Below are 26,961 nucleotides of genomic sequence, written 5' to 3' on the forward strand. Positions count from 1 at the left end.
TTACATGCTAGCTCTCTTAAACAGAATGTAATAGAGGAATTAATCCATAACAGCAAAAATAGTTAGTCATGTTAAATGAATACAAACTGCAGAGTTTTTTGGGGATTTTTTTCATTCTTCATTGACTTTTCAGTTGATTTTGGAAAGTATGTATGTAAAGAACGCCTTCCAAATACTTCAAGAAAAAGATCAGCGTTTCATGTCATCCTGTAAATCTAATCTGGACTATAGCAAGAAAATAGTCACTTCAGTTTTAGATTTACTTCTATAGCCAATATTTTGTAATTTCTAATAACATGCGCTGATAAAAATGTTATACACCTCGCCAGTAAATCTTCCCTTAGACCAGGTACTAGTTTGCAGGGGAATCCTGTGTTATTCAAATCTAACTCATCTAACCTGTTTCATTCCCCCAATATGATAAACCTGTATAAAAACATGTAGATCAATCCGACAAGGTGTCGGGTCAGAAGCTTTCACAGAAACAAACAGACACAACTATATCTCAGCCCTGACTTTACCACACCAAATTAGCTTTACAAAATAATAGAGAAACACTCTTAAAGCACATAACGGCTCATGAGACCAACTAAACCAGCTGCCTATCCCTGCTCCAGATCCAGCATCCAAGAACACTGGAGTGCGGCTCAGCTATTGCACAGGGAGCCATCGTACAGTGCTGTGGCACTAAGTCATGTACACATAGTAAAACAAAGAACAACCTATTTTAAAGGGTAATCCCAGTACAACCACGGATAAGCGGTTGATGCCCCAATGAATCCCCAGTGTGGTGAAATGCTCTAATAAAATACAGCTGTGGCTAATCAGCCTGTAGGATGATCAAGTCATGTAACTCTACAGAAAGACTAACCTACTATTTGGTCATTACTGATCTTATGCACACCAGGTCAGTCTGCAGTCTTCAATTCAGGGCAATAAAGTTGTATTTTTTTATGTTTTAAAATCATAATACAATGGCACCAGATAATGCTCCCTATAGTTTTATACATGTTAGAAGCTTCCGCTCTCAAGCTGCAGCTCTAGTTGTGTATGTGTTAGAAGCTTCCGCTCTCAAGCTGCAGCTCTAGTTGTGTACATGTTAGAAGCTTCCTGTCTCGACCTGTAGCTCTATGTACATGTTAGAAGCTTCCTCTCAAGCTGCAGCTCTAGTTGTGTACATTAGAACCTTCCTCTCTCGAGCTGCAGCTGTAGTTGTGTACATGTTAGAAGCTTCCTCTCTCGAGCTGTAGCTCTAGTTTTATATATGTTAGAAGCTTCCTCTCTCAAGCTGCAGGTCTAGTTATGTACATGTTAGAAGCTTCCTCTCTCAAGCTGCAGCTGCAGTTGTGTACGTTAGAAGCTTCCTCTCAAGTTGCAGCTCTAGTTGTGTACATGTTAGAAGCTTCCTCTCTCGAGCTGTAGCTCTAGTTGTGTACATGTTAGAAGCTTCCTCTCTCGAGCTGTAGCTCTATTTGTGTACATGTTAGAAGCTTCCTTTCTCGAGCTGTAGCTCTATGTACATGTTAGAAGCTTCCTCTCAAGCTGCAGCTGTAGTTGTGTACATTAGAAGCTTCCTCTCTCAAGCTGCAGCTGCAGTTGTGTACGTTAGAAGCTTCCTCTCTCAAGTTGCAGCTCTAGTTGTGTACATGTTAGAAGCTTCCTCTCTCGAGCTGTAGCTCTAGTTGTGTACGTTAGAAGCTTCCTCTCTCGAGCTGTAGCTCTAGTTGTGTACATGTTAGAAGCTTCCTCTCTCGAGCTGTAGCTCTATTTGTGTACATGTTAGAAGCTTCCTCTCTCGAGCTGTAGCTCTATGTACATGTTAGAAGCTTCCTCTCAAGCTGCAGCTGTAGTTGTGTATGTTAGAAGCTTCCTCTCTCAAGCTGCAGCTCTAGTTGTGCACATGTTAGAAGCTTCCTCTCTCAAGCTGCAGCTGCAGTTGTGTACGTTAGAAGCTTCCTCTCTCAAGTTGCAGCTCTAGTTGTGTACATGTTAGAAGCTTCCTCTCTCGAGCTGTAGCTCTAGTTGTGTACATGTTAGAAGCTTCCTCTCTCGAGCTGTAGCTCTAGTTGTGTACATGTTAGAAGCTTCCTCTCTCGAGCTGTAGCTCTATTTGTGTACATGTTAGAAGCTTCCTCTCTCGAGCTGTAGCTCTATGTACATGTTAGAAGCTTCCTCTCAAGCTGCAGCTGTAGTTGTGTACGTTAGAAGCTTCCTCTCTCAAGCTGTAGCTCTATTTGTATACATGTTAGAAGCTTCCTCTCTCGAGCTGTAGCTCTAGTTTTATACATGTTAGAAGCTTCCTCTCTCGAGCTGTAGCTCTAGTGTTGTCATGTTAGAAGCTTCCTCTCTCGAGCTGTAGCTCTAGTTTTATACATGTTAGAAGCTTCCTCTCTCGAGCTGTAGCTCTAGTGTTGTCATGTTAGAAGCTTCCTCTCTCAAGCTGCAGCTCTAGTTGTGTACGTTATAAGCTTCCTTTCTCAAGCTGCAGTTCCAGTTATGCACGTCAGAAGCTTCCTCTCTCAAGTTGCAGCTCTAGTTGTGTATGTTATAAGCTTCCTCTCTCAAGCTGCAGCTGCAGTTGTGTACGTTAGAACCTTCCTCTCTCGAGCTGCAGCTGTAGTTGTGTACATGTTAGAAGCTTCCTCTCTCGAGCTGTAGCTCTAGTTTTATATATGTTAGAAGCTTCCTCTCTCGAGCTGCAGGTCTAGTTATGTACGTGTTAGAAGCTTCCTGTCTCGAACTGTAGCTCTAGTTGTGTATGTTATAAGCTTCCTCTCTCAAGTTGCAGCTCTAGTTGTGTATGTGTTAGAAGCTTCCTCTCTCAAGCTGCAGCTCTAGTTGTGTATGTGTTAGAAGCTTCCTCTCTCAAGCTGCAGCTCTAGTTGTGTATGTGTTAGAAGCTTCCTCTCTCGAGCTGTAGCTCTAGTTGTGTACATGTTAAAAGCTTCCTTGTTCGAGCTGTCCCCTTCTTAAGCGTTACAGCTACTTGTCTTGTTGCAGTATACTGTATTTTCTTGGATTTCTTGTATTACTGACACCCCACTGAAAAGCAGCTTGTTGGATTTCTCAGTCAATACTGACCTGTTTAAATCATTTTTTGTTAAAAGCATTTTTATTTTCTCCAGGCCGTGTGTAAATTGCATTTACTTTATTTATTTTCTTCAATATTGACCTTTTTTGGTAATTGAAGTAAGGCACTTTGCTTTACTCTGAATTCTCAAGCATTACACAATCATTTTAAATCCACTTTAAAACAGGTTTTCATGCATCTCGTGAACCCAACACTGGAAATGATGAGCAGAAAACATAGCGCAAAGTAGATGTTTTATATTGGCAAAGACCTTATTAGAAGATGAAAAAAAAAAAACTGCTTGGCTAGTATGAGAGGGTAGTGTCACGGCCCAAGCTGTTACCGGCAGGAAGAAAGTCTCAAAAGCAAGAAGCTGCACGTTTGCTCACGTTTAATCAACAAATAAACTAACAAACACTAAATCACGCACGGTATAGGACATCATAACACAGCATCACACCTTCATCTTTACCTTCACCAAGATTAACTTCCAACAGCACCCATGGATGGAGCGTCATTAACTATTAATCATGTGATTATGGCCCCAGCCACATTCCCAGATGCTTTCTGGCAGAGAGGAATTTAACCCCCTCCCTGCCAACCCAATATTCCACACACACACACACACCTTAAACCGGCAGGGCATCCACCCTGCCATAACTCTCCATTTTCCATTATCCATTCTCATCAGCACCTTCTTTCTGTACGACTTACAAGATACCAATTCTAATGAGCACCTAGGTGTCTGGTTAATTTGTCTCTTTAAGGTTTAAGGGATAGAATATCTCTCAGATCTTGTGGGACATATTGGGCACTACACTTTACGTAATTGTCATTGCACTAATGTTCTGCTTCATTTTGCTGGAAATATCCAGAGAGGGTAAAACCCCCATTGTTCTCTGTGCATGTATATTTAATTTAATAAAACTGTTTGTGAATGTAGCATTTATCATAGTGAGGGACATTGGCTACATCCAGGCACCATGAGAGAGAAAGAGAGAGAGAGAAAAAAAACCACCTCAGCAGTGGTGCTGAGATGCCTGCTGGTTTTATGATGAGGAGTAATGTGCAAATGTACTTATACAACTTGTTTTGCTGTGTTGTTTTAAATGTAATAGCTTCATAACACAGAGATAAGAAAAAGCGCATCAGACAACAGCACTCTAGTCAACCGATTTCTAGTCAACCCATCAACAAACCTTTCTGATAAAGATAATCATTATTAGGCTTAGGAATAAAAAAAAAAACAATTTGTAGATCTCATAATACATAAAATGATTCCTGCAGTCAGTTCCATTCCTAATATATTTACTGAACCGTGACTAAAGTAAAATTAGCTACTCTAATTGCAAAATTAAAGAAACATGGATAAATGGTTTTAACAATTTGCTTGTTGCTGTGCATAGGCTAGGGAGTAGAGCAGTTCAGGTGCCACGATATCCAGTAAAGGTGTTTGCTTTATAAAATGTGTTTTTGGTTTAATTATCCCCGGCAATACAGATTTCGTTGTAATAGTTGAGGTACACCTACATTTATACATATGTTTATTATATTTTCATTTTGACATATTTCTAGAGAACTGCTTAACCGATTGTGAACAGATTTGGTAAGGACATATTATTAAGTATTATAAGTATTCAGAGGATATAGGGATACAGAAATGTGTGGATAGATGTGTGTTTTTGTTGGAGGTTGTTAGGCAGTATTTTGCATTTTATAAAAAAGCACTGAAATCTTATTAGATTAATTAATGAAACGCTAAAAACAATATTACACCTGGACACTGAAGGGGGTTTGTGGCAAAGTGGTTGATAGTGTGCAGGTACAGGCGATTAAAGAACAGACAGGCAAATGTAGTCCAGGTGAAAAGATTTGTTTTATTTATTTTTTTAAGTCCAGTGCCTGACGGCAAAACAAACAGTAAATAATAATGGAGGTGAGTAATACAGCGGCATTTATTACTTAATTTATAATCCCTGTGTTGCCCTGCAAGTAATCCTGTTTTTTATTATACACCCACACAAAACACATACACAAGTCTTTTAGTGCGTGAATTAGTGCTAGTGGTGCAAATACGGTTTTATTTGTGACAAAGGTGCATTGTTGTCCGGTTTCATGCTGACCCCTGGCTACAGCTCAAGAGCTGTGTTAACTGTCTGGTAACGTAAGACGAGACAATTACAAACAAACAAAAACATAACACTGATGGTTTTCAATAATAACAAACTTTTATTATCCTTCTGGCTTTAACTCGCTACAAACGAAGGAACCGATTACGATTTTCCGCCCCCCCTTATATGCTCTCACGCATTTGTTTACGTTGGTAAACGAATGCAGCTGCGTTTACAATCTGTGGCTGATACATTGTTTCCCTTCCTGGTCAATACGTTCTTGCAATGGAGTCTTGCTTTTTTGCAGTCTGACCGACTTCCCGACCCGGGGAAAGAACTGTCAAGCCAGCCCGTCAAAAAAACTTCGCTTTGTCCTCGCTTAGTACCCTCACAGGTCGGGAGGGAGATTTACAACCAAGGTTCATTGTATTTCTGTCACAGGGTTGTAATGGTGTATACAAATTGATATAGTGGTGTTTTATTTTCATCGTCTAAAAATGTGCAGATCCAAATGACACTGTCCTAAAATTCTGTTAAGTAGGAATCACCTAGGGTCCCTGAGAGGGCAGGTTGGTGTCCTGGCTGTGCAAAGTCTCCGGTCTCTGCTGGGGTTTCTGGAAGGAACATTGTATTTGCTGCGGTGAAGGAATATAATTGGCCATTTAAAATCAGGGAGAAAATCAATTATTATCAAAATAATTAGGTACTCTAAAAAAAGCAACAGTTATTTAGATCCACCGCTGCTCAGATCATTAAAAAATAGAGATTTTGTAACAGTGTGTATTGTCCAAAAATTCAAGCATTTATTCAAACCCAGGGTTTCTTTGCATACCTTAAACACAAGGAGGATCCAGGAAAAAAAAAAGAAAAACTAGTTAATCTTCTCAAAGCCAAAGAGCCAGTTCAGTGTTTTCTAGTAAGTTCTGGCACCGTTTGGGTCACGATTTTCCCTCTGGGGCCTGCGATGAATGAGTCCCTGTCACAAAGATGGCCGGAGTGGGTGACGTCAGACCAGAAATAGGAAATAAACAACAAGAGAGGTGGAGTTCGGTGGAGCTGAGCAAATGGTTTCGCTCAGCATTTAATGAGTAAACAGAACAGAAAATAAAAAGGTTGTAACAAAAACAGCACACGACACATGAAGCCAAAATAAACAGACAAACAAAACAGACTAACACTTACACAAACAGTGGATTAACAGACAAAAAGGTGAGTGAAAACAACAGTCATATAAATTACTTTGTTTAGTTTTCTTGTTCTTAATTCTCTCCTCTCCACACACGTATTCCACTCACCGAACACACAACCCTGAATATGTGAAAACATGCTGCTTTTATGCAGCTGTACCGAGACTCGACTGCTAATCAATCATTCAATTGGAATCGTGGTACAATTGCACGTGAATTAATAAAGTGCAATTCCCCGTGCTCACATATTACTACTTTTTACTTGCACGTGAAGTGCTGTGCAATCCTTGTGCCTAAATACAAATATACATGTTAAACACTCGTGTTACACAGACCCGTTTATATCCCATGTACCAATGACTATACACCAACATTAACACACAACATATAATGCACACAGGGGCGGGCACTTTGCCACATTCTCCCTCTGTGACTCTTGGAGTTTACAATATGCAAAGAAGAGCCATTAAAACTGAGAGGGCTGAGTGGTCCAGAGGACTGATTCACTACACCTTTCAGTTTCTTTTACCTCTGGAGGGGTACATTCAAATCTTCAACTAGTTTGATGGTCTCAGCTTCTTCCTCAGTGGACTGATGACACCACACAACTACCAGCTGCTGCCCAGGACTGAATGACAGTCGGGGTGTTCCGGTCAGAACTGAGGGGTGCTTTTGCAGAGCTGTGGCCTAACTGTAGCCAGCCCTGTCACTCACCTTTCGTAAACTCTAAACTGATTCCAACTTAAGCCTATTCATCTATTGTTTGATCTCTTTTTTTCAGTAAATTGCCATTGCGAGAAGGTTTTATGGCTACATGAATTCATAATTCTCTCATGTACCACCCTTGTGCAATTAAATGCAAGTCAACTGACATAAAACCTACTGTATCACATAACCAAAAGCATGTAGCACTCTCCTGTGGAGCAGCTTCTGTTTTGCAGCTCATGCTGCTAACAAAGAGTGAAAGGCATCAAATAATACATTCCGGTCCTCTGTTTCCAATTTATTAATCCCTGAAAACCCTTGTAAGCAGCACCGGCTCCCCACATGCATGAATATTTGCATACAAATGCAATTTAAAAGTATTGTTCCATTTGGGATCTGATTGGAATGTATGCATGGTGCATCTCGGAACATTGTTACAGTTAGAATATTGTTTGAAGTAGTAATTTTGTCTTGAGGGATGAGATGGGATGTGGGGGGTGTACTATTATGTGTGTCTTGTGGGATGACACTGTTCTGTGTACATATATTATGACAGTACTGTAAGGGATATGCTGTTGAATTGATCTGCAAGGTTAATGGAAAGACTGACAGAGCCTGTTGTAAGCTTCCCTATAAATAATCTTGCTTTGTTGCTGAAGCCTGCGTCCCAGTATTTGGTTTAGTAATTAGACTGTTGAGAAATAATCGCGACCAGAGTGTACAAGAAAATGATCCCCATGCGATTTCAATCTGGCCAGCATACTGGAGGTATATTCATTTCATTTTCATAAAACTAGTCATGTGTTTTTTTTTTTCTTCTTTGAAACTGTTAAGGCTAAAGCTATAATTCCCTGAGACCTAGTTTTTTTTTTATGCATGTCACTTACAGTACTGCATTTCTTTTTCCTTGTGTAGTGAGATGGTAGGAAATTGAAAGCAGTGATTTTAATTAGAGGAACATATGGGTGAGGTAGAGTTTGTAAGCTTTTGGCTCAGAAACAGAGATATTTGTATCACGCTGTGAAAGGAAGTAGAGGTTGGTGTAATTTATTACATTGTGGCCAATGCTGGCAATAATTAAAATCACAGACATAATTTGCAGTTGCTGTTTCTGAAGTATCTTTAAAGATTCGTCAAGGTTCTTTTCATAAAGCCAATTTCATTAAATACCTCGGTGTAGCAATGGTTTGTACATAATTTATAACAAGAGACTTTGCAAAGAAACGTGTTCTCACCAGTCCATCTCAGTCTGTCATTCCTGGAGTTCTCCCCAGCTTTGGACCACTGAAATGGAGCAATAGTTAGAGGTGTACACTAGAGGTCAGCACGAGTACCTGAAAACCCGGATACCCGTCCAGGTTTTAAATGGCAGGTCCCAAACCAGGTCTTTTACTACCCGGGTATCGAGTATTAATTTGAGAATTTCAAGAAAATGTAGCAAATATGACAATACAGTAAGCGCGAGTCTCTGGCCGGCATATTAAAGACAACATTGGAACAAACTTTGCATTCTCTGCAAAAGCAGGTACACCTCAGTAATAATAACTGCGGCAACTCAGGAACTAAATCAGAAAGAAAACAACATAATAACATCTTTTATGTAAGTGATTAACTGTTAATTATCCATTATTAATAATAAATAATAATAATAATAATAATAATAACTGTGACTTCCAATACAGATTGCTTTATCTTCAGTTATTACGTTGATTCTTACCAAAAAGAGTTGCTGTTGGAGAAACATGCACTTTAAGAAATTGTAGTTTAAAAGATTAACTGTTTAGTTTTAGATTTGTTAGTATTTGGATTTCATTTAGTTAGTTAAAAGACAGTTTGGGTTTAATATTAATTACTGGAGCAGCAAAGTCGATCGTAAGGGGAGAGCCTTAAAGTGCACCAAATGGCAATTTCAAAGGGGACCCTCTGCTTTGTCAGAGAGAACACTTTTGGGGCTAAAACCTTCAAAAGCTTAAACAATCTCCACCCTTCCTTATCGTTGTAACATCAGGGTTTTCTGAGTGGAACATCAAACAGGCTTTCCACCAGGGTGTCCAAGGTTCACAGCGCACCAGCGACCCTGTAGACTAGCCGGATGCCTGCAGGCTTGCCTGTAAGCTGCCCAGAATTGCGTTGTTCTCCGACGCTGTAGCTCTGGGTTGCAGAGTGAAAAGAAGCGGTCAGCTGATGGCACAAGCTTCGGAGGACAGCATGTGTTCATCTTCACCACTCCTGAGTCAGCGTGGGGGTGGTAGCGGTGAGCTGAGCCTAAAATACAATTGGACATTTCAAATTGGGAGAAAAACGGGGCCAAATTAATTAGCGACTACTAAATAAAAAAATAAATTAAAAAAGGAATATGGGGGGATGTCTAAGAGAAATTATATTAAATCCCAAACATTGTATTGTCTTGTGGATTATGTTATGACCTGTGCTTAGGGATAATGAAATACCCAACTGTTCGACTGTGTTGAATAAAATATCTTTGTTGAAATCTACAACAGAGTTTGGAATCACAGTAATTGTTTATACTGCGTGAAGGGAAAAAGAACACTACTTCTAACTAACGTTTAATTTTGAAATCAACAGTAGACTTTATTTAAAAATAAATGAACAAATAACTACTGTGAGCTGTGTGCCCCAGAAAACAGACTGAAAACCGGAAACATTTTCTTTACTTTATGAAGTAGATTTAATATCTGCTTGGATGCCATGTTAAGACTGAAATATTTAGGTTGATTTATCAGTTTGTTTTTGGAGGGCTGCACCTTTTTAAGTTTAGTTTTGGACTGTTGTGTTTGCCAAAGTGAGACCGGTGAACAATAAAGTTAGAAAAAAAGAATGTGACATAAAGGGATAAACAGGAAAAGCGAGAGAAAGAGCAGTAAGATACATTCCTTGCCAATACTTGTGTTTTGTGTAAACTACGCTGTCTTCCGATTGAGAAAAAAAATACAACCTCCATTATTGGAACCCTTGCATCGCCCTGAATCAATACAAGTACAACATTACATCAATAACAACTAAGCAATTTTGCAAAAAATCCTGCAGCATGAAGTGCATTTAACATAACTATATTCAAACTGAGATTTTTTATTATTATTATTAGTAGTAGTAGTAGTAGTAGTAGTAGTAGTCCAGTGTTGTTGTTGTTGTTATTATTATTAATAAGGGACTGAAGGGACTAAATGTATGTGTACTATGTAGTTTTTAAATATGTAACATGCATTTAAAATATGTGTGTTTTTTTTAATCATTACCTGAAAAAGACTCGGGTGTCTGGGTATTTTTGACAACGCGTACCCATTTCCAGATTTTCTACCCATGCTGACCTCTACTGTACATCCAACTATGATGAAACTTGGTAAGGACATTCCTTTGCTTGAGCTCTTGAATTTAGACCGTGGTGACTTTCACATTACCGACAGCAAAAGCTGGGGAATTTCTCTTTCATATTTAATAAAACTGATCTGTTACAATGACGTTGTGTCATTCCATAAGGTATGTGGCTAGTTTTGCAATGACACAGTGTAGTGTGTTAGGTATACAATTTATTTAAAAATAAATAAGTCTCCAGTCAACATGCAAACACGTTGGAGTGTAGTTAAAGGTCACAGAAGGGTATTCAAATAACAATCTTTATAATATAAGTCAAGTAGATATATATATATTATATATATTATATATATATATATATATATATATATATATATATATATATATATATCCCTTGACAATAATATCGACATTCACACAAAGTGTCAGAAATATAAAACAATATCTTGTTTAAGAATAAAAATGGTGCACAACTAATCTAATGTTACAGAAAGGAAAGGCGATCGGTTAGAAATCTTTGTGAATAGTATATAGTTCATTGATTTCTGTGATCAAACGATTACAACAACCACAACATTATTTGCATACATGATTAATATACTGACATTAATTATGGCTAATAACACAAAGTGTCTACTTTGCATTTGTATTTTCAATACCTGTTTTTTGTTGTAATCAATCATATCAAAATGCATGAGAATTAATTCAACTTCCCATTCAGAACCAAATCCAGCATTCAAATAACTAATTTATCGAATTAGTTTTACCGTGTTTATTTAGTTTAGTCGTGATCTACTAAACTGACAATATTTTACCAACCTCAATTGATTCTATATTCAAATTAAAATTGGGCATTGATCAAATTCTCTGTATTTATTAGGTAACTCCTTTGAGTTACACATTTCAACAAACAAAAAGTACATTTCATGCACACTCCAAAACAGGAAGTTATATTCTATTCATAGAACAATTTATCCACTAACTTGACAGCATTAGCTACAGTTAATTTCTCGAGTTGTAAAATGTTTAATATTTGATATGTTGAATACTTATCGATTTTCAACAAAACAAGTCAATCTCATTAAGGTGATGAGAACACTACAGCGTCTCCCATCTCTCTGGGTCTGCACACTGAAGGAAAAGAAGCCGGTTCTTTGCTTGAAGTAGCATTTTATTGAGTCTGCTCTCGCCAAAGCAATAGTTCTTTTCAAAGGGAGGCAGCTGTTAATCTCCAGTAGTCTCGCAGCATTATCCTTGTCCGAAGATTTCCAACTGGAATGGGTTCCATTGATCAGACAGAACTCAATGTTCAAAGAATGCATTGCAATTGAAAAGTTCTCGTTGCAATTCTTTGGCCTGGCTATGGGATCTTCCAGATGCACAGCTGCTGGCTAGTTGTTTCAGTTCTTTTTTTGGTTGATTCTAAGCAGCTAAATAAAAACAAAGACCCGTTTTTGGATCTTTGCTTGTCCTGTTTCCTGGTTCAGTCTCTCACAGGGCAGAGAGCAGGGCCGTCTTCAGAGCTGATGTCAGACATCTCGAGACATGATTTTAGCCATTGTTGTATCTGATTCTATCCCCAATTCAGAACAGATTTCAGACACTTTCAGAACACCTTTTCTGTCCCATTTTCATACAATATTCCTGACTCATTTTCTGACCTATTTTTGACCGCTTGTCCCAGTTTTTTTAATTAAACCCCGAACCGTTTTGATGGGATCATTGAATTCATGGATGGTGTTTAAAGTAACGCAAAGTGCCTAAACAGTGGTCACTTCATCTATGGCCACTCCTTGGCCTTGCCCACAACTTATGATTGACAGTTTGCTCAAAGTTCCATTGTCTTGTCATGTGTGATTGACGCAAGCTATGGTACTCGCCGCCAAGGTAGCGGTCTCTTCAGAGTTATTATCTTCCTATGTGGTTTAAAATTACTGTAAGCTACCTTCAAAGTATGTGGAATAAATTGCTTTAATAAAAGTCGATGCAGAGATTAATCAAGTTTGCACAAAGTTTAATAACATTTGGACAAATGTTTCTGTAGCCTTTATTAGCAAATCAGAGGCCAAAAGTAGGTCACAATGCTCCCCCCCCCACCCACCCACCCCTCCAGCACTCATGCTAATGACTGCCCATACCAAGCTTCATCACAAGTGAATGAGCGATTCTCAAGATATACTGCGGTTAAAACACCCGGAAGTCTCCCCTGTATCCCTGTCACTATGGAGACTAGTTCATGGAGGCTGAGGCTAATGAGGGAGCAAAATACATTTTAAAGCCAATCCTTAATAAATGACACTAACAGCATTCAGCAGCAGATGATCAGGGGAAGCAGTGAAAATGCACAATTTGAAGTTCATTTAATTGTCATTTTTAAGGAATTTCCTGAACTTCAGGCTTAAGCCACAACTATTTTTAACAACGTTCTGTGTAATGAATACACATGTATACAAGAGTGCATGAAGGATTTGGTTAGGGGTTTAAATGATGGGGTGGATGGGTTACAGCAAAACAAAATGTTTTTTTTAATACTCTTGAGGGTACAGTATATACATATGTCATACTTAGGAATTTTACATATCAGTATATTAGAATCGCTTATGCAGTTGTGATGAACATTGCTTAGGACGTTCTTGAGCATCAGTATCTGGCTATATATTTAGGCTGTCTGCTTGTACAATACATATACACTGCCATGTGTCATGTGTATTGACATACCTGTTGGTGTTGGCCTAAATAAAAGAGAAAGTCACACACAAGTAGGTGACTCGGAGGAATGTTTTTGCTCTCTCTGTATAATAGGAATCCTAATACTGATTCTCAGCCAGTGCTGCACACACAGGCAAACTCAGGGAGAAACCAGTTTGGGTTGGTACAGACCCTGATGCACCATCAGATACTGGTTTCTTTCCATTGCCAAAGTCCCTTTTCTGTTCAGTCTGTTAATGGCACAGTCGGGAGGGTGCTGCTGTGTGTGCAGCTTCACACATATGTAGGTTCCAGTGATGCATGCATGATTCACATTTATACAGAATTTTCCAAAATTAGCACTGGTGATTACATTCTGAGTGTGAGAGACAGCGATAGGGAGAGAGAGAGAGTACTGTACATGCATTTCTGAGTCAAGGAAGCCATGGTAAGTTATTCTTCTCTCTTACATTTTTCATACATTTCACAGCTAAAAGGTGACAAGGTTATTGTTTGTTGGCACTCTAGGTAGGTTTATTTACAATGTGACAGATTATGCTTCTGTTCCTCAAGAAAAGAATGTATCCATGATGGTCTGTATGGTTTCTCAGGTCCAAGTGCGTTACGGAATGCAGCACAGCCGCGACAATGCTGCTGGATTCTTTCTCAGTCGTTGAGGAGTGTGCTTGAAAGATTTACAAGATTTCACCAACGTGAACACTGTTTAACCTCAACAAGTGCCAGCCACAGGTCGTTCTTCACAGTGTGACATTCACTAGTCCTAAGGAAATCTGAGTGGAATGTTCCAGGATTTGCGGGCATCGTCCGTGCTGAGCAAGGTTTCAGTAACTAAAAGTCTGCTTGCCCTTCTGAAATCTCTCTGCCAATGGGATTTGCTGTGGTGGAGAAGCAGCTTTTTGGAAGGAGATGTAGTTCAGCAGAGGAGGTCACTTGGAATGGGAATGCTGATTTGGATTTTAAACCTCAATTGTCCGAAATATATTTTTTGTTATTGCTAAATTGTTAGTAGAAAGTTGAGGTTTCTCGGGTGCTTTAGCATTAGCACAGTTGGTGATGTGCAAGGTTTTTTGCTAGTCTTTGAGAAATCAAGTGGGCTAATTCAGTTGACTGTCCTGTGGGGTTGTGCAGGTCAGGATAGAGGTGCACTCTCTCCAGGATACTACAGTCCATGAGCATTAATTGCCTTTTCCTCCAGTAGTCAACCTCAATTCCTCACGAAAATCTCCAACCGTACGTAGCTCACACAAACTCTAGCAGAAGACTTTCACAAGAACAATATTTTTTCTGTTCTCTTGCTGCTCAGACATTCCTGGAAATGTGCATTAGTCTCCAGGTTGATTATTATGTCTGATAATTTGCTCCCTATCTAAATTATAATAAAATATTCCAAGAACTGTCATCATCTTTGAGTTCGTGATATCATTGGTCTTCAGTGGCACTGGAACAGTTTTTAAAGTGGGGGTGCCGAAAGCCATTAAACAAAACTGTAACTCCTGTATATGATGGAAGCCATGCAAAGAAAATGGAGTGCTTCAGCACCCCCAGCACTCCTAATTCCAGCGCCCTTGTTGTTCTTGGTTTGGAAAGGTAATTTTTTTTTTTTTCTTAGATATCACAGTGGCCTCATTAAAATGCTCCCAGTTTGGCTACAGCATCCAGTGTTTCTGTTCTGTTGTGTCTCTGATAGCAAATTAGAATCTAATATGGAGTGTTATTTACAGTCTTGAAGCATGTCAAATAACCCTGGCTTTGTTTCTGTTTTGATAATTATTGATTTATAATTAGGCGCTTAAAGCAACGGTTAGTTTAATTACACAATTTCACTGGTAAGGTGGCCCTTAGATTGTGCTGCTTTTTTAATTTGGAACAGTCAGTCAGTGTCTTCCGTCTAGTTTACTGGAGTTAGTTACACATTTAGAAAGATTGGTAAAAGTGCAAGCTCTACAAATAAATGTAATTGCTTTCACTTTAGCATTACTTGTCAACAGCTTAGTAAGGGGTGTTACCATGTCAGTAAGGGGTCGTGGGGGTTAGCTTTTAGTTACTGGACACTTAGTACATTATAAGGTATGGTTTGCCTGATGAAAAAAATCTTATCAGTAATGTCATCCAAAAGTACCTTGATGTGACCACATTGTTTTGGGGTAACAGTTTCTATTCAAACTAAAAATATGTATTTAAAGAAAAGCTTTGGGTAGGAACTTGTGGCTGCCTTTCTCCTTCTAAGGTTTTTCTTGCTAAGTGATTTATACTGTGTGTATCACACTGGTAAGTCAATTAGGGGACAGAAAGAAGGACCCTGAAGCTGAATAATGGCTGGAAAGGAATTTGAAAACCTTGGATTATACTCTATTACACTGGTAAGAAATATAATAAACTAGCCCTACCAGGCTCTGAGTATGGCAGTCACCTTTACAGAGTATGGTTTGCTGGTATAAAATCCACCTGGGCCAATTTACAGAAAATTATGCTAAGCTTATGTAGTGTAGTGTATCTTTATTATTTCTGGTAAGTTACATATTTATTATACTGAATCAACTACTAAAAAAATTCTTTAGGAATCACACAGTTGCCAATCTGCCATCATGCAGGATAAATGCAGTTATTTTTTATGGATATGGTCATACTTGCTAACATTTGGAAACTGTTCAGCGGGACGCTGATCATATATATTATCATATAATACACGTACCCCCAACTCAACACCACATGACCATCATGACTGTAAACGTAGAAATAATGAAGCGTTCTTATCTTTGTATTAGTTAATGATCAGCAGATGTGTCAGCTGCATGAAGAGCACAGCGTGTGGTTTTCACTAACTCTGTGCAGAATACATTTTTTCTGTGGGTAAATATCGGGACTTTCTTCCTATGCATCGGGACGCGGGACATTTGCTATGAAATCAGGACTGCCCCGACCAGATAGACTGTTGGCATATATGTATGGTTTCTAAAGTCAATAACAAAAACTACCCTGTATACCTGTAACAGTTATCTCAGCATAGCGGTTTTCACTTAAGTTACCCTTTTCCTTCCAACTTAAGTGTTGCACCCCCTCTACGGCTGCATGAAAAAAAGATCAGTCTTACGGATTAATCTATCAACTATTGATTCAATTCAGACAGACAGACAGCTTGTCAATTTGATCTTATAATCAGGGCCAGAGCAGAGACTGATCTGTGGCGCAAACAGCAAATGGGTTTTTAATACACACTGTGACAAAGCTGCTGCTCTGTCGTGATATCCTGGTAAGGCATTTTCTTTTCTTATCACTGAAAATGTTAACTGTGAGGTTACTATCCTGCAAAAAAAAAATCAATCCAATGCAGTTTATTGTAAAAGAGCACTAGTTAGCCATTGGCGATGCTGCTTTGAAGACTAAATGCAGCCACAGAGGTAAAACATTTTCTAATGATAACCTGACTTTAAGTGAGCAGACTGTTTCAATCAAACTGTGGCCTGTACCCAAACAATTCTCCCCTTTCCTCTCCCTCCAGAGAAGGAATTATGGAAGGAATTGGTGGCCAAGCCCTTTTTTAGATGTTTCCAATAGTAAAATTATCGCAAAGGGAAGGCTTAGGTCGTCCAGGGTGCCCAGAGCTCACCATGCACCTTGCACTGGGCAGAGAGATCTTTAGCAGAAATATTTCTGATCTTTGATGCAGCTGGTGTCTTTTTCGTTGAAGACATTTTAAAGAAATTGTGCAGCTTTATGCAGTGCGTTCAATCATCTTACTGGAAGCAAAATAGACCGGCTGCCAGGTTCCTAAATACAGTGTAACAGGTAGTGCGTCCGTCAATAAAGCAAACGTTTACTGTATTTATTTGTATGTAATAAAAAATATATATTTTTATACTATAAGAAATTGGAATTTTCATGGGGAACTACATATTACACGGCAATGGGTATATTTCACAGAAATCGTAAAATATGTGACAATCGTGGAAAAAAAATACATCCTTAGCTATAATATGTTAGTGTCTAATTGAACAGGAGCCACTGCAGCTGACATACCCAGTGAGTTTTTACTTAATGCACTGCGCTGATGGGCGTGTTGTACTTGCCTTGCATCTTTGTGGGAATTGCATTATGTTGCTTAAGGGGAAGACACAATTAGAATAGACACCCCACACTCTTTCAAGTGAAGGGTGTTAAGAGTTTAAATATTATCCAAATGCTATACAATCAGAATTTTGTCTAATCTTTATCAGATAAAGATTATCATTCCAGATGCGTTTTAAACATTTTGAAAATGAAAAGGAGCCCAACAACCCTATTTCATCCCGAATCCTTGTCTCGGCGTACACAGTATGTGCATGTAATAAAACTGAGGAATGGCCCGTCGCTAGCAGCTAGAGGTGTACTGTGCCACTGTGCTGTAGCTCTTGCAAGGACTGCTCTTGTCTAATGCATGCCTTGCTGACTTAATGTTGGATCTCTCTTTTTTAAGTTCACTTTTTCTTTTATTTTTCTGTCTTCTGCTGACCCTCCCCTCCTCCTCCTCCCCTCTCTCCTCTCCTCCCCAATTGTAGCAAATTAGACTGCCGGACGAAATCAAAGGAGTTGCTAATAGAGTCGGATCCCTCAAAGTAAATATGTTTACTAAATTCTTTAAAGTCTTTGCCAGAACTTCCAACGCAGCTTCTTCTGTGTTGCCCATCTCCACCCCATTCTCCACACTCACGAGTATCCCATCAGTGAGCTTGTCTGCGTTTCATCACCACATTGGTTCGTTGGGCTGAAGCAGATCACTAGGTGGAGCGTTCACTAATTCAGAGCATCTCCACTGACAGATAGAGTACTTGTAAGATAATGCAGTCTTTAGCTACTATAAGATACACTGCTAATGCACATGCATTTGTTTCTTTGCTACAGAATGCTTAAAGCACTGCCATCCCATTTTTGCATATGACTGTCTTATTCAGCTGGTTGATGTTGCAATTGCTCAATGATGTGTAATTTGTAAGCCATCAATGTGTGTGTGTGTGTGTAATATACTCTGTATAGTTATAACAAATGTATGCCTTTTCTTACATTATTAAAAAAACATTTAGTATTTCATCAAGTAAAATATAGATCTGTTACTACACCTAAGGGGTGTATTAAGTTTAATGCAGCAACGCTTTATGACCAGCATTATTCCACACTGAATAACGCTAGTTTCCAGAATCAGGGAACACCCTAAAAGCCATACCTGCTAGAGCAGAAATGCCAAACACTCGTATTAGCCTGACAATGTACATTACAACCCTCTGACAAAGGACCTTTGTCACATAGGCCATATTTAGTCCTCCCCAACTAGGACAAAAGTGGTGCCAAACCAAATAAAGGTGTTTCACCCAACGGAAACAGCCGTGTTAAAGCACTGTGTTCATGCCAAAACCCGGCACAACCAACATGAAACAGACCCGTAATATACGAGGGATAGGGAGGGAAGCAATGTGAGAGCTGCTCTGGAAACAAACCCTGACTGGGAGGGAAGCGATGTGAGAGCTGCTCTGGAAACAAACCCTGACTGGGAGGGAAGCAATGTGAGAGCCACTCTGGAAACAAACCCTGACTGGGAGGGAAGCAATGTGAGAGCCACTCTGGAAACAAACCCTGACTGGGAGGGAAGCAATATGAGAGCTGCTCTGGAAACAAACCCTGATAGTCCTGTCTTTATGGTTTTTAACTGTTCAACACAATTAAAAAATGGCCAATTTGGTGAAATTGTGAAAAGGAAACAATATGGTTAGCAGTGAGCATGTAGTTGAGTAAATACAGTATAATTGTAAATCTCGAAAAACTACTCACTTCTAAATCTTTTGTAGTCATCTTTGTATTACTTTAGTATAAATACATGTTAATTTGGATTCATATGTTGTTTTTTTCTGACTTTATGTGAACGAAAAGACACATTTGCCCATTTTCCTGTTGGAAATAGTGATATTTTGAAATATCACTGTTCTGGTCACAAAAGCAAAGTTTGCGGGGAATAATAGCCATTTTCTATACTTTTGAGGCATAAGCAATTAGGAAATAACACTTACTACCCTGGAACAAAAAATTTTTTTTTTTTTGTTACACAGTGTTATCAATACTGATGTACCATATACAGTTTCTGAGACTTGTTGTAAAATGGTGGATCATGGAGCGACGTGATCAGATGTTGAAAAAGGCAAATTGATACTGGAGCGGTGAAATCGGTCAAGAAGAACTTCACAGTTCAAAATTAAACTCACACATTATAAACAAAACCATAACCTTTATGTTAAGAAGCGCTATGTCTTCCGTGGGCACGGGCTCCATGTTTGCAAGGTTGGAAACAGACGGGGGAAGGCAGCAGCAGGGCTGGTAGGTGACGTAATCACATACAAAGACATAAGCCTGATATATACGCTCCTTGCAAGGGAGCCGGCTCTTTTGTACAGCAGTATTGGCGCTATGCGTTAGTGCGAGATGTCTCGGGTTCATGCCCGCCCTCTGCCTGTGTGTGGATTGCCCTTGCCCTGTGTAGTGCGCCTGCCTGCGGGAACCGAGATCACTGTAGTATTAAGTCCCACAGTCCATTGCAATGCTAGGAACTGTAACCAGACTATTTTAACAGTGTTTGAACTCATTAAGCCTGACTAAACATGAAAAAGTACTTTAATGTGGACGCTTTGAGCTGGATTAATTAAAATATTTTTGAGATTGGTTATGTAGTGTGGACGGGGCGAGCAAATTCGAGGCGAATAAAATATGCACACCGGGAGCGAAGCGAACAACACGAATACAGCACAAATACAAAAAAGACGATGACTGTAGCTAGTCACAAAAAGAAAATACTGCCTGCTTTTGCTCCTTTTGTGCAGACGAAATAAAACAAAGAAATAGAGTATGTGTACACAACACACTAAAAAAAGGAAATTTAACAGGGACTGTTTTTATGCTGTCTGGTTTAACAGATAAATTATTCAAAAAGAATACATCTACACATACTTATTTGTAAATACTGAAGAAATGTGTTTAATATAATATACTTTTATTGATTTTCAATTAATAAAATCTTCTCAGTTATTGTGTGAATGTGTGATTATTATTATTGATCAATATTATTATTTTTATTTATTTTTTTGATTTAGTCGTTGCCAGTTATTTTTGTTATTTCCTCCCAATTTGAAATGCCCAATTATTATTTAGGCTCAGCTCACCGCTTCCACCCCTGCGCTGAGTCGGGAGCAGCGAAGACGAACACATGCTGTCCTCCGAAGCATGTGCCGTCAGCCAACAGCTTCTTTACACACTACAGATTCACCATGCAGCCACCCAGGAGCTACAGCGTCGGAGGACAACGCAGCTCCCAGGCAGCTAACAGGCAAGCCCGCAGGCGCCCGGCCAGACTACAGGGGTCGCTGGTGCGTGGTGAGCCGAGGACACCCTGGCCGACCTAAGCCCTCCCCCTCCCTAGACTTTATTTCTGATTGGTCCATTGTGATGTGAATAGAAATAAAACAGATTTATTTCTAAATTTGCTCGCTGTAGCTGTGCTGTGCATTGCTCCATTTAAATCAATAGGTTTCATTATTTTTTATTTGCTCGCTCGGTCCATTCGCGTCCAGTGTGCATAGCCCTTCAGAATTGACTGGAACAAGTTCTAGCCAGCAGTGATGTGTGGCTCACTGTGATGTGCAGTGCTGCCCCATTTTATCCAGCATCCTGTTATGTCCCATTTATTTGGAGATATCATTGCACTGGATCAGGAGTGCTTGGTCACATGTTGAGTGCTGTGTTTAGAGACACAGACCACCTGTATTTTGGATGTTATCTTTGCCTCGCTGCCCACAGTGTATTCGTGTACGTTTCATGTTGGTTGTGCATTTAGATTTCAATAAAATTATGCCTTTGCTTTATCGTGGCCTATTGCGTTGTCCTCAGACTTCATGCAAACAGGTCAATTTCTGTTCTTTCCACATTTCCACATCTTCCAGTTTGGGGAGGAGACTAATATGGCAATTTTGGTGTAGAAAGCTGTACTAGCTTCAGTAGTAATTAAGAATTTGACTGTGGCATTATTTCTAAAATTTTAGGCACAAAGCCTGTATCATCATAGTCCAGCTGCAATCATCCATGTTTTTTCCTATTTTTGACTTTTTACGTTTCGTGAAGATGACGCTTTCTTCTTTTTGTCTGTGTTGCATTCTTCATTCACCCTGGCTGTTCTTCTGTGTTCTAAACATCTTATCACCCGCTAGCATTACAGCAGCAGCTATGGTTTCTTTTGACTTTTTATTTGGATTTTTTTGGATTTTTTTTTATTTCATGCTATTTCTGTAATGTTTCGAACCTCACGCAATGTAACTGCATTGGAATAAAAACAAGGGTTTCAATTAGCTTCAATTGTTATTTCAATATTTGTTTTTGAATCTCCCTTGCCTTGTCTTGATTCCAAGTTATATTGAGTTTTAATCGTTTTTCTTTTTAGCCGTCTCGGATTGGTTTTACATCGAGAGTTCTTCCGGTTTGGTTTCTTATTTCCTTATTCCAGCCGAAAATCATGTGTGCCTGTGACATTTTGAACTCCACTGTGACTGGCTTATAAAAAACATTGTGTTTTGGGCTTTAGTGTAATAGCAAAATGTTTCAACACACAAAGAAAATACCTACTAGACTGTTTCTAAAGTCTGGTCACAGTCTCACAGATGTTTGGGGTTTTGTAATGAGGAAGGTAAGCATATAAAACATTGAATTGACTTTTGAAGCTACGTACCCGTTCACTTTCCTCATGGTCTGTGGGGTTCAGTCTGGTATCCACTTCTTGCTGCGTGTTTTTTAACAACACTTTTCATATCGTATTAATATTGCCAATGCATTTTTGGAAGGAGAAATCAACCTTTTAGTTCCTTCCCTCTTTTTTTGATAAATTGATAAAGTGTAAGGTAAGCTCCAGTCTCCCTTTTGTGTTCAGAACATCATCAGAAGTCTCTTGTCTGTTTTCAAGCTGGGCTTTAAAGAGCAATATCAGGGTTACCGAATATATTCTCTTTGTTGTTTAGATTCACTGTATAGCATTTTCTATTTCAGTCGTCAGATCTCAGAAACATGTCTGATATCTAGGTACTTCTGGTACACCACAGTGTACCATTAACATGCCCCCCTGCAACACTGCCCTAGTTTAGAAATATGCGAGTCAGAAATACTGCATAAAACAATCTGATATCCAGTTGGGGTCGGGGCTCTATTTAGGCCACCTTGATGTGAAGACTGAAACAGATTCAGGTTTCCAGCTTTTTGAAAAATAAAATAAAATCTGAAACAGACCCCCCTCTAAAAACAAAGAGTCCTAAACTGCATTCCATAGTCTTCATGACCTTGTAGTTGTTTTTAGCCGCATGAATGTTCATTATGCCAAAGAGAACTAGCTTTTCTTTTTTTAATGTCTTACTAAATCAAACTGTTTGTCAAAGGCAGTGAGAAATGTTTGTCTGTGTACTTGAAAGAGCAGAATGCGCCCAGCTTGCTTTCTCAATTCGTTTTCTGATGTCTACATGTAGCTCCATCGCAAGCTGGAGGAGCTCAGGGATCACCTAGAAGGCAATGTGAAGGGGGGCTGCTCACTCAGAGTAAATGTACGATTTTTCTCGATGAACTTCATTTTGTTTTTCTTCGTTTTTTGTTTTGTTCGCTAGCTGGTTACACCAAATCTTGACTGGTTTGTCCTTCCATCCCCATATTTTCCTTTTTTTTTTTTTTTTGGATCCAGCAGGGGTTTCATTTAAATGTGGCAGAAGACGTTAGTAATTTACCACAACAAGAATGTGTGATGTGAAAGTTTCTTCTAAAGAATTTAAATTCTGCTCAATGCTACCCAAGACTTCTAGCCGAGCTACAGTCAGAAGTCAGCAGGACTTTGAATTATTTTTTTTTTGTTTTTATGACTCAGTTTGATAGTTTATCTTTATCAGAAGGAATGAGGAATGGCTGAACTGACTAGGTCCTCTGTGTAACTGGGTTTTTCAATACATTGCTTGTTGTAAGGTGGAAACTTTAAATAACCTCTCGTTTTTTGAAAATTGGGAGGTATCTTTCATTCATTTTCATTTCTGAAATTTTTCTTGCCCAATTTAAAAAACAAATCAAAAAAACTTTGAAAATGTCAGTATGTTTCTTTTCTGTTTTCATTGCCGGCAACCGCCGCTCTTTATATCTGATATTTCTGTTTTGTTTACAGATCTGTCAACTAATACATACATTTTGAAACAGGCATGCGCTTATAAATACACAATAATACAATGTATTCCTTATGAAAACTCCCAAGAGGAATGCATTGTATTATCCGATAGCCATGTAACATCTTGTTTATACAGCATGTCCTTTGTGATTGTGATAGGAGGTACTCTAGCCCCTTTGTGACATACCCTACTTCTTTTTGTTTTAACCTACATGTAAAGTGCTTTGAGATACTGTGGTGTGAAAGGCACTCTATAAATACATACATTGAAATTGAAATAAAGGATGATGACACCATTGTGATGCACTCTAGACCAGAGTTTGAATGCAATTCATTTTTTGTTTTAACAGGTCCATTCACCCACACATTGTATAAATAGCAGTACAGTCTATTCAATTGATCTAAACAGTGGCAAATCTAAATACCGGCATCATTTAAATAATTGAAATATGAACTAATGCAGCTGTTGGAGGCTGAGTTCCTGTTTGTTATTTCAACACTATTTAGGTCTGCCACCAATCAATGGAATGGTCTCCAGTATCTCCTAACTAACAGGCTTGACCAAGAAAGAAATTCACCATTTTGATCACAATATATATGTTTTTCTTTTCTTTTCATATGGTTGGAATATTTACAGAATGCCTTTTCCTTTTCTGAGATTGTATTTCCAGAGCATGACAACAACCATTAATTTAAAGGAGTTTTAACCTATGCTTTAAAATCCAGTCTCTTATTAGCACAAGCAACATTATCATTGCCCCCCTCTCCGGCTTATTGTGTTGATCTTTTTTTGGTTCAAATCTGCATTCAAAAAATAATAATAAAGCAGATTATTATTACACTGCTCAGATTACAAGTATTTTTCTGATGCCTAGCTGCTTCCTATGCTATAGCTCATTCTCACTCCGGCAGTCTAGCTCCAGTCAGATCTTGTGACCTACAGAACAAGAAGTGGTCAGGATACTGCATTTGAAACTTTCAGTCTATGGAATTGGCTGCATATTCTGTGCCAACATAGCTTCAACACAATGGTAAAAAGTAGAAAAATGTTGCCATTGCTAATAAGAGGTAACCAAACGGATTGTAAAGCCTTGCTCTCATTTTCTTTGCTCTAAAGACTAAGTTAGTGTGAAGGTGCACTCACTTGCACGTTCCATTCAAATGACTGGGCCTGGCCTCAATGTTTAAGAAAAAAAACTGTCACCAACCAGGAAAGTCCCATTAAATATCACCAAAGGCTTCCACCTTACATTGGCATGGTCTTAAATCTGAGGACTCTTGAAGAACCACATCCTTTACCTCAGTCTTGAACCTTTTCACACAAGCCTGCTAAATAAACCCCCTGCTACGTACTGTCTTGGTGCTGGAGACGTCCCTGCAGAAACCCTTTCTGAGACCCTGCTGTAGCCGCTATCTTTCTTTTTGGTTTTGTTTTGGTTTTTTTTGTAACAGTGTTCTCTTTTCCCCCCAACTGCGCTTCCAGGCTCGGCTCCCTTCCTGCTCCTCCACCTATAGTGTTTCTGAGGTATACTTGCACGTGTTTTATCGCATTGTCCAACAGCCACACACTGTCTCACTCACTCTCTCACCCTGTCTGCCTTGCACTGTGCACTCGTGAGAGTATTGTTGGCCGCTATGCATGCTGTAAAAACAACCTGAAAACAAATGGCTTTCATTATTTGATTTGTATTGTATTCTGTTTATTTTTGTCTGTCAGGTTCATTCCTTTTTGGCATCACACAGGGGTGTTGGGAGGAGGAGTGGTATAGGATTCTGCTTTCTGATTGGCTGGCTTAGTGTTTCTGATCTGTCAGCTACCGTCTATCTCTTAGCAGCATTTTGAAAGTCATGCTGTTGAAGATAAGAATTTAATAAGGTCGCTAAGCCAAACTGGAGTTCACACTATTTCATAAGAAAGAAAATTCTATTAATTTTACAAAAACTAGTAATGTAACTAAAGCACAATATTGTGTCATTCAGCTCTCCTCCTTAGTTGCTTTTTGCTCATTTTGAGATAAAAACAGAGAAAGCAAACAGACAAACTTTAACCTCATGCTATCTACACAATTTTTCTGATGACTAGTAACTTAGTCACGAATGATAAAGGCATTTATCTTTTAAAGCATTATGTAACCAGCCCACTTACATTCATGTCAAGTGTACAGTATACTGCAAGGTCATAAATGATGTTATATACAACCTACTAAGAGCACCTTCCAGTAAAAATAGAACATGCTGTGCTAATAATAATATAGAATCTATTCTCAGACTATCTCAGAAAAAAAACTCTTCTATCTGTGTTTGTCATTTCACTAGTCTGGCTTTGTAAAGTGGCCAGCTGTATCAATTATATCCTAAAGCATTAATCTTTACAAAGCTATTGTCAGCCATTTCTGTTAAATGTCATGATTCCAGATTGCGATGAAAGTGCAATTTCCGTCAAGCCTGGTTCAAAGCCATTTCCCAGTTTAATTACACTGGCAGCCCTGCTTATTCAAAGACCTTGTTCGGCTACAAGGCCCTTGGCACCTGCAAAAGAAGAGCAGTTGAGACACTCGCAGACATAGACTTGTGCGGCTCTGACATCCACTATAATCAGCTATTTGGAAATCATTAATGTCGCCACACACAGACAGCCGGAATAAAACCACGCATTATACGTTTCTAAAGTATCGATTATCCATCATACGGAGATAAATTACCTTTTTAGGCAGCTGTGTTTTTTTATTCTTATAGGAGGTGAAAAGATATTTGTCTTATTGCCTCTGTCCAAATAATGCACACATTGCCTTTTTAACTGATATCACTTTACAGCCACACCCCTGGGAGTCTTCTGGCTGTCTTGAACGTAAACCACCCCGAATTAAACAAGGGGGGCCAGGGGTACCTGTAGTTAAAATAGATCAGCACTTCAGGGCTTGGATAGAAGTTTCATTGGTTCAGTGAAATATATTGGAACAGGGTAAGAACAAAGACATGGACTGGAAGGGACAGCTTGGCCCCGTTTTGACAGGAATGCAAACCAAGTTTTAAAAATCCTGTTCTTTAGCATTGACAACATTACAACCGTAACTGTTCACCTCAAGATCTCTTGGTTCTTTGATTTTTTAGTTTTTCAAAGCAACATGCTGTGATGTTCTGGTATCTAATCACTTCCTGTTCTGGAGTTCAGATTCCAGTGGACATTGTGACCTACAGCACAGGAAGTAACAGTAACCAGGAAGCAGCAGTTTGAATTTCATAAATACAAAGAAAAAACTTGCCAACAAATGTTGCTAATCCTAATAAGATATTAGAAGATTGGTTTAAAAGCCTTTGTTATGGTTCCTGTCAGCCAAGCTGTCTTCAGAAACTATGTTGGACAATATCGATATTGAATAAAGAAACAAATAGTAGGAAAATCATTGGAATCTGGTTCGATAAGCTAAGACATACTTGGATGTTGCCAACATGCTTTTTTCCTTGTATTTGTGCAGTTGACGAAGATAATATTTGTGTATTGTATTTCATAACGTCACCCCTTGGGGAAAACACCAGCAGGGTTAACACAGAGACAGAGAGATGCAGTGTTCAAATCAATGACCCTGCTCTTCCAGTCCAGTCCAGTCGATTCCAGTCCAGGACCTTGTTTCAATCCTGTCCATTCTTGAA

The 26,961-nt window shown here is 39.0% G+C and overlaps 1 protein-coding gene across 22 annotated transcripts in view; it reads left to right on the forward strand.

Annotated features, from left to right (window-relative positions):
- Positions 1-26,961, forward strand: part of LOC121323819 (gephyrin) — a 182,693-nt gene that overhangs the window by 117,791 nt on the left and 37,941 nt on the right. For 5 of the 22 annotated variants that reach the window (XM_041265054.1, XM_041265056.1, XM_041265059.1 and 2 more), the window contains 3 exons: positions 17,651-17,707; positions 22,634-22,708; positions 24,794-24,835. The exons of 4 other annotated variants lie outside the window; for them this stretch is intronic. In XM_041265054.1, coding sequence (XP_041120988.1) covers positions 17,651-17,707; positions 22,634-22,708; positions 24,794-24,835 — 174 coding nt within the window. The remainder of the gene's footprint in view (positions 1-17,650; positions 17,708-22,633; positions 22,709-24,793; positions 24,836-26,961) is intronic. 13 more of the 22 variants (XM_041265061.1, XM_041265066.1, XM_041265067.1 and 10 more) reach the window with 4 other exon arrangements.

This window comes from Polyodon spathula, chromosome 12 (genome assembly GCF_017654505.1).
Source record: "Polyodon spathula isolate WHYD16114869_AA chromosome 12, ASM1765450v1, whole genome shotgun sequence".
Taxonomy (NCBI): Eukaryota; Metazoa; Chordata; class Actinopteri; order Acipenseriformes; family Polyodontidae; genus Polyodon; species Polyodon spathula.